This window comes from Tarenaya hassleriana, unplaced genomic scaffold (genome assembly GCF_000463585.1).
Source record: "Tarenaya hassleriana unplaced genomic scaffold, ASM46358v1 Cleome37, whole genome shotgun sequence".
Classification (NCBI taxonomy): domain Eukaryota; kingdom Viridiplantae; phylum Streptophyta; class Magnoliopsida; order Brassicales; family Cleomaceae; genus Tarenaya; species Tarenaya hassleriana.
The window spans coordinates 1,042,523-1,056,547 of NW_010966725.1; the positions used below are offsets into that span (position 1 = coordinate 1,042,523).

At 41.1% G+C, this 14,025-nt stretch overlaps 1 protein-coding gene, 1 long non-coding RNA gene and 1 pseudogene across 2 annotated transcripts in view; all 3 read right to left on the reverse strand.

The window, feature by feature from the left end:
- Nucleotides 1–1,318: 1,318 nt before the first annotated feature.
- LOC104822782 lies at nucleotides 1,319–4,881 on the reverse strand (annotated as a pseudogene).
- Nucleotides 4,882–5,671: 790 nt separating this feature from the next.
- LOC109116004 lies at nucleotides 5,672–6,349 on the reverse strand. The gene is made up of 3 exons (XR_002024536.1): nucleotides 6,086–6,349; nucleotides 5,907–6,003; nucleotides 5,672–5,708 (listed from the first exon to the last, which is right to left on the reverse strand). It is a non-coding gene; the product is annotated as an uncharacterized LOC109116004 (long non-coding RNA).
- Nucleotides 6,350–12,853: 6,504 nt separating this feature from the next.
- The window catches only part of LOC104822711 (RNA-binding protein pno1), a 1,871-nt gene continuing 699 nt past the window's right edge, over nucleotides 12,854–14,025 (reverse strand). Inside the window, exon 2 of the mRNA XM_010554036.1 lies at nucleotides 12,854–13,740. Within this exon, the coding sequence (XP_010552338.1) occupies nucleotides 13,061–13,711 (651 nt within the window). The 5' untranslated portion in view covers nucleotides 13,712–13,740 and the 3' untranslated portion in view covers nucleotides 12,854–13,060. The remainder of the gene's footprint in view (nucleotides 13,741–14,025) is intronic.

Below are 14,025 nucleotides of genomic sequence, written 5' to 3' on the forward strand. Positions count from 1 at the left end.
ATTTGCGAAGCTTTACATGCAAGAAATAGGCTTTCTTTAACATAACGTCCACGCACGCACCCACCCACTCCATTTTCTCTCTCTCTCTCTCTCTCTCTCTCTCTCTCTCTCTCCACGTTTCTCTCCCTCTCTTTCACTACCAACAAACTCAATAACAAACCAAATCCCCTCTCTCTCTCTCTCTCTCTCTCTATCTATCTATCTATAAACATATATATATATATATGTATATAGATACAGCTAAATATATAGAGACTTCAAAATCTTAAGATTTGGGTTGGATTTGGTTCGATTGATCGAAAGATGTGTTGCTGCTGCGGGAGGATATGCATGCTTTGCACGTGTCTTGTTCTGATCTTCATCGCCATCGGCTTTTTCTTCGGGTTCGGAGTTTTCAAGGAAAGCTTCCACAAGCTCCACAGCACAATCCATCGCGATTGCGTTTCCCACCTCTGCTCCCGACGTTCCTACGGCTTCTCTCCTCCTCCCCGCCGATTCTAGCGGTCCCCACGTCCCCAATCCGCGGATTTTTTCCAGGTACATTTGGTTTAAGAAAAACCCGTCCTCATGCCATGTTGTTGGTTTTTTTAGGCTTCAGAATAGGATACGATTTAACCATTTATTAATGTTGTATTCATCCCATTTCGACGCTTTGTTTTCTCCTCTCTCTCTCTCTCTCTCTCTCTCTCTCTGTGCGAATGTGAATGTGGTGGTACGTGTTGGTTGATCGTCACCGATCATTTGTTATATATCAATGCGTTGAAATATCACCGTTTTGATTAAAAGAATAAAAAACATCGATATAGGACATTTATACACGATATACACATATAATTCAATTTTCATCGTAAATTCTCAATATCGGAATACGATATATTCATACACAAGCTTTCATGCAAAAGAGAAAACTTTATATATATATATATATATATATATATATATATATATATATATATATCGTACGTAAACATCCTACATGTGTTTCCATGTGTTTCCTAGTTTCTTTGTAAATCAAACTCCAAGACCAGCTACATGTCTCTGTCACGTTAACTTGTTTAAATATATATTTACCAACTATATAGTATAAATTAAAATAATTCTTCCAAAACTATAAAGAAGATTCTCTGACATGCTTTTCTTTCAAAGTATTAAAGACGAGTCCTTTAAGCCCAAAACAATATTAACATATATATATATATGGGATTGTACGGCCGACCATGCATATTTTTATTTTCAAATACCCACTTGATGAAACACGACATTAGAATTTTCAAACACATTTACGATCTCGTGGTGACTGCTACTTGTGCTTAGCCCAAACACAAAAAGGTCCAACCACGTGACCACAGTTTCGACCCAAAAAAAAAAATTATTTTTCATGTACAAAACGCAATTAAAATGCCTTTTTTTTGTTTAAAATTCCCTTTTCCCCATGGAAGCAGAAAGAAGCAACGATCCATATCAAATGATGAGAAAAAAAAAAGATAGCAAACTTTTGGCTTCTTTTTAAGTATATCCGTTTGGTTTCTCGTCTCCTACGCTCGTGGCGGCTCTTCTCTGCAAGTCGGTTTCGTAGTGTTGAAACGCCGCGTCGAGAGCCTGCAACCAACAAACACCGGTTAAGCATTAACCGGTCCGATACCATTTTCATACCCGGACAAAACCAGTTACAGCTGATTAACCAAAAAACACAGCAACTCACTCACTCCATCGCTCTCTCCTCCCATACCGGAGTTAGTTTAACCGAGATCTTCGGTTTAAGTTTGCATCATACACACAAACTCGGTTTAAGATCCGAAACAAGACGCTGACTAGTCCGAGAATCACAGCATTGTTAGAAATTATCCGACCAAATCCGAATAACAGTAGTATGTGTTTATGTGTGTTACCACTTGATGTCACAGAAGAAGCTAACCAGCTGCATTGGACGAACCAGTAGAGAAACACGATGCCGGATGTCCGATTGCACCGATTCCTTCACCTCCTGAATTTCCAGGGTACATCACAATGCATTATCAAATACCAAAATTCATATACATTTACATGTAGGAAAAAAAAACTACCACATAAAATCTGTAATTAGTTCTCTAAGAAAAAACTCTAATACTCTGTCCATTTGTACTTATTTGCGCCTATTCAATTCCACAATTGTAATGTATAATTCGCAATACATCCATGGAATAAATACATATTCATGGGAAAAAAAAGATTAGATAAGCTAAAAAGAGGAAAAAAAGATTTTCGTTCAAGTTCCTCACATCTAGGTACCAGTATATGCATTGGTATCTTGATATTAACGTGAACTTGTTTTAAAAACATTAAGAGAAAATGGCAGGGGCTTTTTTTTTTTCTTCATAAAGAGTTGAACAGTTCAGAGCTTACCTCGAGCTGGGAATAAGTATTGGACATCCCATCCTTAAGCCGAGCGACCTGCATATTGATATACGGCACAGACAAAGCAGAAACAAAGTATGATGCATACATACATTGTGTATAAAAGCCTTAATTTCTCTCAGATTGCCCAGAAATATAAGCAAGGATGGTTCCAGAGGAAAGCACGAACAAAGCTGAAAAAACATGACCTTGACATGAAGGTATGTGGCCGTCATCGGGTAGGATGTCCAAAAATGCCTCAGCAGTTCTTGTATAGACGTTCACTGCTGTAGAATACAAAGTTTGCTTAAAATTTTGGCTTCTGAGATGAATTGCAAACAAGAAATAAGATTGGAATCATTTTTTATTTCTTGAAATAATATCATAACATTTCTTCCTATCACACTTTGCCTTCGCTAATAAGCTAAACCGTAATAGAAGCCTAACTATCCTTAAAAACCAAACGTGTCCACTCAAATCATTCTTAAAAGCTAACTCGCAGAAAGAAGAAATCAATATATTACATCAACTCCAATGTATACGGCAGCCTACACTGATTACATGATTATTCATTCCACCAAAATTGCTCTTTACATGAGATTAGCTTCTAATACCAATTGATAAAAGACTAAGCAATGTTATATCCATAGCGATCCTCAGAATTCCGTGGCTAGATCTGATTCTTATTTGGTCATATGAGGGGTTCTCATCAACTTGCTTTTGCAGATCAGTAGACAAGTAAATAATCTAGTATGCTGTTTCTCAGATCAAGCCTTTCGCAGTGGTTATACGTTTAATGGCATGAGCTTGTTATCAGTTAGAAAATAAGCCAGACTTACCAGTAGAATCTCTTCTTTGGTAGAGTCTGGCAGTCTGTCCAGAAAGCTATTCCAAGGATTCTTCCCGAGATTATATTTAGCAGTTGAGATAGTTTGAGTCAATGAATTGAAAACCTGAAATCACAGCTTAAGCAGCTATTAATAATGGCTCAAACCTCAAAGCAATAAAACATGTTATCAATTTTTAGGTGTCAAGCATTTTTTGTGACAAAGATTGGCCACCTTGAAAGCAACTTCAGGTTTAATCAAAGGATCGCTTAGTCCCGCTGTTCTAATCTCAGAAATGGATTCTTTCAGCGAGCCATAAGCTTCCCGGATGCTTCTTTTTAAGGACCCTCGCCACCAGGTACATCTTTGGAAGTTTTGAAGGTGTTTGCTTGTTGAGATTCAAAGTAATCACGAGGGTCCTGTTTCCAAGCCAGAGAAAGAAATCATTTAGAAAAGCCCAGCAGGTCCATCAGAAAGCTCTTCATGAAGAAAGCCGAACATTGATAGAGAGCAGTGCTAATGGGAAGTTCTGTGGTGCCTGAAGATCTTCCATCTCTGCCATCCGAGATATTCTCTCCATCCTCTACGGATTCGCATACTTGGAGGTTCCATCATTAGCTTTTCCTACTGCGAGGGGCAATTGATATGCATAAGCAAGACTGGTGAATATAATGGCATCAACCAGAAAATATACCCATCCTTGCTCGTTGCAGAAAAAAGCAAAAGCATGGTACTGCAGCAAGTTTAAGGAACTAGCTAACCTTGTTTGGCCCGTGCAAGAGCCTCTGCAACAAGCCTTGTATCTTCTGACTCGACATCTGATTTCAAATTCAAAACAATTAGTGAGCCTCAACACATATTTGCCATAAGACCTAACTCTGCAAGCCGAAGTACATGTTTATTCAAGGAGAGATGTCTACCAACGGTTCTGCCTTCCAGTACAACAGCAGCATGATGGTTAAGATCTTGCAACAATGACCATCTAAGCTGGCCATTCTGCGGTTCAACTGTGTCCTTAGTGCCATCATGAAAGATCCCATGCCCCTGCATGCCAGGAAATTCAACTGCAACATATTAACCTGATTTCTAAAATGAAAGCTGCAAAGTAATTGAATACATTAGAGTTCAATAGTTCAGAAGTGAGAAAATTGTTTAAAGCTTATTACAATTTAAAACATGCAGAAAAATTTGCCAACCAAACTAGAAAACCAACAGAGCATTAAAGGTTTGATTCTTGAATCAATAAGAAGGAGAGGGGAAACGTAAAAAGTTTTTACTGAAAACTACCATTAAAGTAGCCACGTGAAATTATCATAGCCATGTGATTTCTATCTCCCCATTACTATGACTCTAAAGTAACTTGGCCCCTGTAGCATAGGAAAAACCTTTATTGCAAGGTGGGTCTTGACTTATTTCTCACGCAGTAGCTGACTTACCACAAGATGAGTGTAGTCATCTCCCATATCAGCCTCCATGTCAAGGGTTGGATCAACTCGTCTAATCTGTGCATATATCATATAACAAATAAGAAACATACAAAGGCGGACATTTTCTTATCAAAGAAAAGCATGGACCTTGACCACAGAAAATCGAACAACCTTTTGCCGAGCCTCCCCAGCCAATATTTCATCAGGCTTCAGAAAGACAGCAAGTTCCTCGTCTTCAGCAGCTTCGGCTGCAGCTACCCTGCATATTGATATACGGCACAGACAAAGCAGAAACAAAGTATGATGCATACATACATTGTGTATAAAAGCCTTAATTTCTCTCAGATTGCCCAGAAATATAAGCAAGGATGGTTCCAGAGGAAAGCACGAACAAAGCTGAAAAAACATGACCTTGACATGAAGGTATGTGGCCGTCATCGGGTAGGATGTCCAAAAATGCCTCAGCAGTTCTTGTATAGACGTTCACTGCTGTAGAATACAAAGTTTGCTTAAAATTTTGGCTTCTGATCCTTTTCGGTCATCTTTTCAAGAAAAATAAATATCAAATTCTGCTGAGTCTAGTATTCGATGATTGATAAAGATCAACAAAGATAGATAATCATAGTATTTTCTTTTTACCTTACTCGGAACAAAATTTAAGTATGCCTGCCGAACAGCTGGCTTCTCAGCAAATATCTGAAAGTGCAGTGTAGAAAGACATGTCAGGTATGGAAGCTGGGATAGATGACGGAATAAAGCATTTAAACGTTCTCCCAGTAAATTTACAAGACTAGCCTACAACAGAAGGAGCATTGACATGCTCTGACAGCAGTTTCCCATTGGAAATCTGACCACCTAACTTATTTTATTTCCGCAAAACATATAACCGATTGCAACTCCAGCCACATTAATGCTACAACTTATATCTAAACCATGAAGCGATACAGGTCGAATTCAATACTGCAGAAAGCTCCTTACAGATCATAGAAATTAATCGGAAAGATAACTAAACCACAGAAAACCCTTAGAAACTTGCCTGGAAAATAATCTCCGGCGTTAAGTTAAATGTGACCCTATTAGTCTGACAGCAAAACATTGAAGAAAATGGTTAATACCCAGATGAAAAGTACATGTATGATGATAAATTGAGATGCTGCTAAACACATTAGATTATGAGCATCTATATTCATTCCAGCAGAAAAGATATCCATGCAGACAGGCAACTGAAGATGAGTAAGAACCAGGAATGGGTAGGAACTAGAGAGAGATTATATTATACCCGTCCATCACTAGACGGTTTGATGCCTGAGACCCATCACATTCTTCAGTCCAACCTGTTGCCTCGACTTTTTGCTAGGATCTTTACCAAGTAAGTTCTGCCACCAAATAAGATTGGTAACCGTAATAAGATAAGATGCTCAAAAGGTAATAGACGAAATGGATAAATGAAATCCATACAGAATCAGCCTTCCTTAACACCAAAACTCCTCTTCTGTCAAGATACCACTGAGCACAAATTGCTTATGCAATCTCTGCAACTCACTTCAACAAACATGTAGAGCAAAGAATTATAGAACCACATAAAACGATAATATTTCACCTACTCATTTGTTTTCTCGAAGTAGCTTGATGCGTAGCTGCATTTCTGCGCTGCTAAGTTGTTCACCAGATGTCGTGACAGCTAGTTTCTGAGGAGCCTCTTCGGATTTTGCAAGGGCCTTAGCTGCTCATAGGAAAAACATTTGCCGCAGCACAACCCATGAAAGAAAAGGAGAAAACCTTCCACTGAGCTAAAGTAATAACAGCAGTTGGAACTCACCAATAAAATCACGGCAAAACTCAAAAATGTGACTCCCTCCCTAAGACCAAAGACGAGGGAATACTTCAACAATGATAAGGGAGAAAAGATTGAAGGTTCACACGGATACCTGTTAGCTTTAAGCATGAATGCCGACAAGAGAACCTGCTTAGTGCTGAGATTCAGCCATGGAGGTTTGTTGGATCCTTCTTTCGTGTTTTTTTACCTGAAAATTCATCAAGAAGAAACTGAAGAAAGCCACACTTCAATGGCAAAACAGCAGAATTCCAAAAGACCTCTCTAACCAATGAGCAAAAAGAAATTATCAGTTGTTGAAATATAAGCAATGCAGATCCCTATCCAAGAAACCAGTGAAAGCATATATCATACATTCCAAATTTACAACCATAATAATGAGTAAATTATAATATATATATATATATATATATACCTTTGATGCTCTGAATCAGCACATTAAGCTTTGGAGCTGATTTCAGGTCGTTCGGGAGTCGGGACGAAGATCAGCGCTTCTTCCCTCTATTCAAGATACCAAGAAAACCAATTTCACAGATAATTTTTTATTCCCCGAACACATACCGAAACCAAATGCAAAAGCAGAAAACATCACATGTCCCACAACAAATCATTACTTCGTCCCAAGTTCTTCAACGGAAAATTTCCCGAGAAACAGAAGAATAGGAGAAGACGATGCTTACAATTCTGAAAAATCCAGGAGTTCCTGGATCCTTCACAGAGCTCTTGTGTTTCACTCGCTTCTCCACTTGCCCACTTGTCATTTTACAGCACACAGATAAAGAAGAAACTTTGCAGAAATTGAGATGATACGATCAGAAACCTTGGACTACTTCAGGAATCCATCTGTTAATCGGACAAATTGATGAAGATGCAGAAGCTCGTGCTGACACGCGATGAACAGAGCAATGCAGATTTTAAGAAATGCTGCTTGGCTTTCATTGAGTATTACACTGATATATATACAATGCAACAAATCTGTAACCTAGGATCTGTAAATGGAAAATAGAATCAGCAACGCTGATTTATAGGAACAAACATATATCTTCCTATACAGCAAATCTTTCCTTTCCACAATACCCCTCAAGTTGGAGCATATATATTGTATATGCCTAACTTGGACAAGAACGTTGCAAACTCCTTCCGGCCGAGGGATTTGGTGAATATGTCCACAAGCTGGGCGGAAGACGAGACATGACGAGTCGAAATGCAACCGGATTGTAGATGATGTCGTAGAAAACGACAGCTAACCTCCATGTGTTTCGTCATGTCATGGAAGACGTCATTTGACGCAATGTGCAGCGCCGCTTGGCTGTCACAGTGAAGGAACATCGGTTCAGAATGCCGAACTCCTAGTGAAGCAAGAAGTGATTTGAGCCATATGAGTTCACAGGTAGTAACCGCCATAGCCCTGTACTCTGCTTCTGCTGAAGAGAGAGAGACTGTGTGCTGTTTCTTTGAGCGCCATGAGACAGGAGAAGAACCCAGTTGGATTATGTATCCCGACAGCGAGCGTCGAGTCTGTGGACACCCAGCCCAATCTGAATCGCACCATCCATAGAGACGTAAATCAGAATCAGAATGGAGGAGAATCCCTTGTCCAGGATTGAGCTTCAAGTATCGAATAACCCGAAGAGCTGCTAGCCAGTGATCATGTCGTGGATTCTTCATAAACTGTGATAGGAGATGGACCGAGTAGGTGATGTCCGGACGAGTAGCAAGAAGGTACAACAGTTTCCCGATCAGCCGTCTGTATGGCTCGGGATCCTTGAGCGTCGCACTGTCAGTCACAACTAATCGATGATTCTGCTCTAACGGAAACATTGCTGGTTTCGCTGCTAGGAGGCCAGCCTGGGAGATGAGATCGAGAGTGTATTTCCGCTGAGAAAGATAGATACCAGAAGAGTTTCGAGCCACCTCAATCCCCAGGAAATATTGGAGACTGCCCAAATCCTTCATTTTGAAACATTTGCTGAGATACGCTTTGAAGGCCGACATCGCAGAGTCTGAATTTCCGGTGACGAAGAGATCATCCACATACACAAGGACATGGAGTCGTGTAAGATTCTTGTTGAAAATGAACAAGGAGTGATCAGCCTGTGTTTGGACAAACCCGTACTTGGTGAGTGCTGTATGAAGTTTGGCAAACCAACAACACAGTGCTTGCTTAAGCCCGTAAAGGGATTTTCGAAGCCTGCAGACAGCGTTCGGATGAGGAACCGTGAGGCCTGGAGGAGGCTTCATGTAGACTTCCTCAGACAGATCACCATGAAGAAACGCATTGTGAACATCCATTTGATGGACATTCCAATTGTGTGCCGCTGCAACCGCAAGAAACATGCGAACTGTCACCATTTTTGCAACCGGAGCAAACGTTTCTTCATAATCCACCCCTTCTGTTTGTCGATTGCCAAGGATGACTAGGCGAGCCTTGTGCCTTTCAATGGACCCATCAGATTTGTATTTTGTTCGAAACACCCATTTACAACCGATCGCTTTCTTATGCGATGGAAGATTTTCGAGAGTCCATGTATGATTCTGTTGCAATGCCAATAGTTCATCAGACATTGCCTTCTGCCATTTGTTGTCTTTTGCTGCCTCAGAGTAAGAACGCGGTTCTAATCCAGCTGTAACTTTGGCAACAAATGCTCGATGCTTTGGCATTAGCCGATCATACGACATGTATTTTTCGATGGGGAAAACAATACCTGGCTGAACTGTGATCGAGTTTGTGACAAAATCTTTGAGAAATACATTCTGGTATTTGGCACGATGTCCTCTTCCAAGGGCTAGTTCAGGGTCAGCTGCTGGTGGTGACATGGGCGTAACAGAGCCGGCAGAAGGTGTGTTCATGGTGTCGGGGGTGGCTGATTCGTGTTGATGTGGAGCATGAACGGGGTCTGAGCAGCGGGGCTGTGTACGAGACCGTGTCGGAAACATAATGTCATCATCCTGTTCTGCTTGTATATGCTGAGATAGAGGCGATACTGATTCAATAAGTGGTATCGCAGAATCCGTAGAGTAAGGAAACACAGTTTCTGAGAATACCACATCTCTGGAAACAAACAATTTTTTCGTTTCAAGATTATAAAGCCTCCAACCCTTCTGTCCATATGGATACCCGACAAAGATGCAACGTGAGCTGCGCGGAGCGAACTTGTCGTGTACTCGGTGAAGGTTATGAGCATAGCACAGACTCCCAAAAACACGTAGATGAGCATAGCTGGGGGGCTGTCCATGTAGAATTTGGTAAGGTGTTTGATTATTAGTCACCGAGGATGGAGTTCGGTTGATAAGATAGGCTGCTGTCAGAACACTTTCGCCCCAAAAATCAACGGGGAGACTTGCTTGAAACATCAAAGCTCGAGCAACATTCAGTATGTGACGGTGCTTTCGTTCAACTCTTCCATTCTGTTGAGGGGTGCCAACACAAGATGTTTCATGCAATATACCCTTAGTTGAGAAATATTTTCGCATGGCAATGAATTCCGCTCCATTATCAGATCTGATTGTTTTTACCATTGAATTATATTGTCGTTCAACGCGAGCAATAAATTCACGCAGCTTCGTTTGAGTCTCATATTTTCCAGCCATCAAAATTATCCAAGTTCCTCTTGAAAAATCATCAACAATGGTTAAGAAGTACTTTGCGCCGGAAAATGATGGAGATCGGTATGGTCCCCAAATATCACAATGCAGTAGCTCAAAAACCGCAGAAGCTTTATTAATGCTCATAGGAAATTTTTCTCTGGTCTGTTTTGCTCTCATGCAAATATCACAAATTTCAGAAACAGAAGTAGAAATATCAGAAACAGAGAGATCTGGAATCTTCGACAATGCCTTGGAAGAGAGATGGCCCAAACGCTTATGCCACAAATCAGCCGATTGAGATGTCTGAGTTCGAGTCACTGCTGAAGCTGCTGTCCCTCGATAGTAATATAAACCTGCTCGTTGTTCACCCGCTCCAATCGGAGTCCTGGAAATCCGGTCCTGAATCAGACAGAACGAAGGAGCAAATGTAACGAAACAATCACTGTCAGCCATCAGTTGACATATAGAGATCAGCTGGCAACGGAGACCCGGAACAAAAAGAACATTGTTCAGACGCAGATTTGGACCTAGAATCACTGAGCCAGCCTGTTTTGAGATAACTGTTCTATTATCCGGTAGAATTACCGAGCAAGATGAAATGGCAGAGACACCAACCAGAGACGAGAATAATCCAGTCATGTGTTGGGAACAGCCTGTGTCGAGAATCCAGGGAACAGAGGGTGACTTACCCGAAATAGTGTCGAGATTGCTGAGTTTGGACTGACTCAGCATGGCCATGAGATTAGTCCACTGTTCTGGTGTAATACCGGTGATGATGCCTTTGTCGGAGTCCGTCTGATGAGTCATCATCGATGGAGATGCAACTGTGGTTGCATTTGCACGAGCAACAGGAACACCAGGAGCAGCAGGAGCTTTGGAACGATCAGAATAAGTAGCAATTTTGCCACGGCCAGCTCCTGTGCGGTTTCTGGGTCTTTCGCCCCACCAATCAGGATATCCAATGAGTTGAAAACAACTCTCTGCAGAATGACCAGACCTGCCACAGTTGTTGCAGAGTGTGGTTTTGTCCTTGTCGTCATTTTTCGTTCTGGGTTTGAAGGAGCTACGAGCCAAAAACGCAGCAGCCTCTGGCCTATCTTCATGTGTTTGAATGATATGTTTCGCATCTTCATCTTGAGAAACAATATTGTAGGCTTCTTCAAGTGTTGGAAGAGGAAGCCGAGAGAGGAGATTCGATCTAACAATGGCATACCTTGAATCATCAAGTCCGAGAAGGAATTCATACAGTCGATCCTCTGCTCGTTCGTTTTCCAGAATTGATCCAATGTCACAAGTACAGTTCTGGCATTTGCAGTGCTTCAATGATCTGAAATTCGCAAGGTCATCCCACAATTTGGTAAGCTTACCAAAATAAGCTTCCACTGTCATTCCTTGTTGGCGACAATTAGCCAAGTCGCTTCGGATTTTCAGAAGGCGTGGCGCATTCGATCTGCCAAAACGGCGTTTCAGATAGTCCCACAAATCTTGCGCGAGTTCACGGTGAACTACATCAGATCTGAGATGAGATTCCAATGTGTTCTTAACCCAGGATACGATGAGCGCATTATTTGTATCCCAGTCTTCAAAATCTGGTGACGTTGCTGCCGGTTTTGGTATCGTGCCATCTACGAAACCAAACTTCTTGCGTGATTTTAGCGCCTGACGAATGTTAATCGACCATTCGTCATAGTTATCTCCCTTAAGCAATGGTTGAGAGAGAATCAAACCGGGGTTATCGCTCGGAGTTAAATCATATGGAGAAATAGTTCTCCTGGCAGCAATCGGCACATCTCGTGTAGTCGGAGGAGTCGGGGTCGAGGAGGGTTCGGTGTTGGCACTGGAGGACATGTCGGATTCGAGTTCGGGATCAAGAAAAGAGGGGAAAAAAAAACAGAGATTTCGCTTTCGGTGTCGAATGTATATGTCAAAGCTCTGATACCATGACACGCGATGAACACAGCAATGCAGATTTTAAGAAATGCTGCTTGGCTTTCATTGAGTATTACACTGATATATATACAATGCAACAAATTTGTAACCTAGGATCTGTAAATGGAAAATAGAATCAGCAACGCTGATTTATAGGAACAAACATATATCTTCCTATACAGCAAATCTTTCCTTTCCACAATACGTGCTTCGATGAATCAGGGTTTTAATCCCAGATTCCTGCAAAGTTGTTTCCCGTTTCCCCCGTAACCAAACAGGCGCGTGTGTATATATATGCATACGCGAAGGACACCTGTCTTCCGTTTGAGCATTTGGAGGAAGACATGCACGCCGTTTAATTGGATGTCTGTGTCTGGGGGTATTTTCAAATCCACCCCGATAGAGTTACCTATTATCATTATTATCCCGATATTTAGTTATTTATTAGATATTAACTCAAAAAACTAAACATTCAGAAACCACCCACGACACACCCAAAATATTTTGGTTTTGGAGCTGAGGGGAAAATTGAAGATGTAATTCGGCAGGTCACTGTTTGTTTTGCGCAGTTTGTGGATTTTTTTTTTGTTATTACCTCGACATGCTGTACTATAAATTTCCTATTGGTCGTATTGTCTTATCCCTCGACATGCTGTACTCCTCTCTCGAGTATCTATTAAAGAGTATATTACCGGTTTAAATCGACTAAAATTCTACTAAACCCAACCAAACCAGCTTGGTCTAGCAGATCGAATTGATTGCTACTAAACCAACCCGATCTAAACCGGTGTCTGTCATGTACTTGATGTACAACATCAGTTGATGAGAACTTGATGGAAGCAAGAAATTGCAATGAACTTCTCAGAACCAAATGCAATGCACAACGAAAACATCTTTGAGTTTCCATATCTAATGGTAAGTGGTTTTCCAATAACTCGTACAGGGGAGATTCTATATAATCAAAGATCTTGTAACTTCTGCAACATTTCATACAAACATCCAAACTCGGAACCAATCAGCAATCTGAGTGCAACCCTCAATAGAAGAACAAAATTATAGATTCCCGAAAAAACTTGTCTGATTCAAAACCTTTCTGCTAATCTAGCAGTCACAGCTCGAAGCTTGGAGTAAACCTTCCCGGCAGGAGATCCCAAAATGAGACTACAAAGAGAATCTCTTGCAACCTTAATGTTGGAGAAAGCTCCCAAGATGTGAATCTTGGTGTCTGCAATCACAATCCTTGTCTTTGTAGCATTCTCGATGGCAAACTTCGTCTTCCCGCCTTTTCCAGACAATCTACCAATGGCCCGAGACAAATGCTCGCCTCTCAGTGTCTTCACATCCTTGATCTCAAAAGACTCCACATAGAGCTCGTCCAGACGTAAAAGTGCAACAGCGTCCACAACATCAAAACCCATCATGAAGGCATGGACAAAATCAGCGGATTTTTGGAGATTACTTATGTCGGGTGTGTCTGCACGGGTTTTGAGCTCAACTTTGCGGGATTTGAGATTCATTCGTATGTCTATCTTCATCTGCTCATGGACAGGTGTGAAGATATCTAACCATGCTTTCTTGATGGGAGCGTACCGGTGAGGTGGGACAGGTATCTTTCTGAATTGAACCCGACCATCGGATATCTCATGAGCCTTTAAAGGCTCAAAGACTGGCTTAGGCGGCAATGACCCCGGTTCAGATACAGGTTGAACTTCCATCTGAGTAGAGTCCCCCATTGATTTATCTTGAGTGACGAATTTGAAGCCTGTACAAAAGGATATCATTGGTCAAAGTACAGATCTTGCAACCTTACAGAAAGCTTTTCCCAAAAATTATTGATTCATTATTTTCCAGGAATCTCCCCCCACGAACTCTATCTTGGACCTAGATTCGACTCGATACAAATTCATAGAGTTAGTCAAATAAACAAAGCAGGAGAACATCAATCAATGCTTGCAAAGTGAATGAAAAATCTCATAACTCAGTCTCAATAAACTTAGTCAACCCAATAAAAGTTCTTCCAGAGTTTTCATAACCCAATACTTTCCCT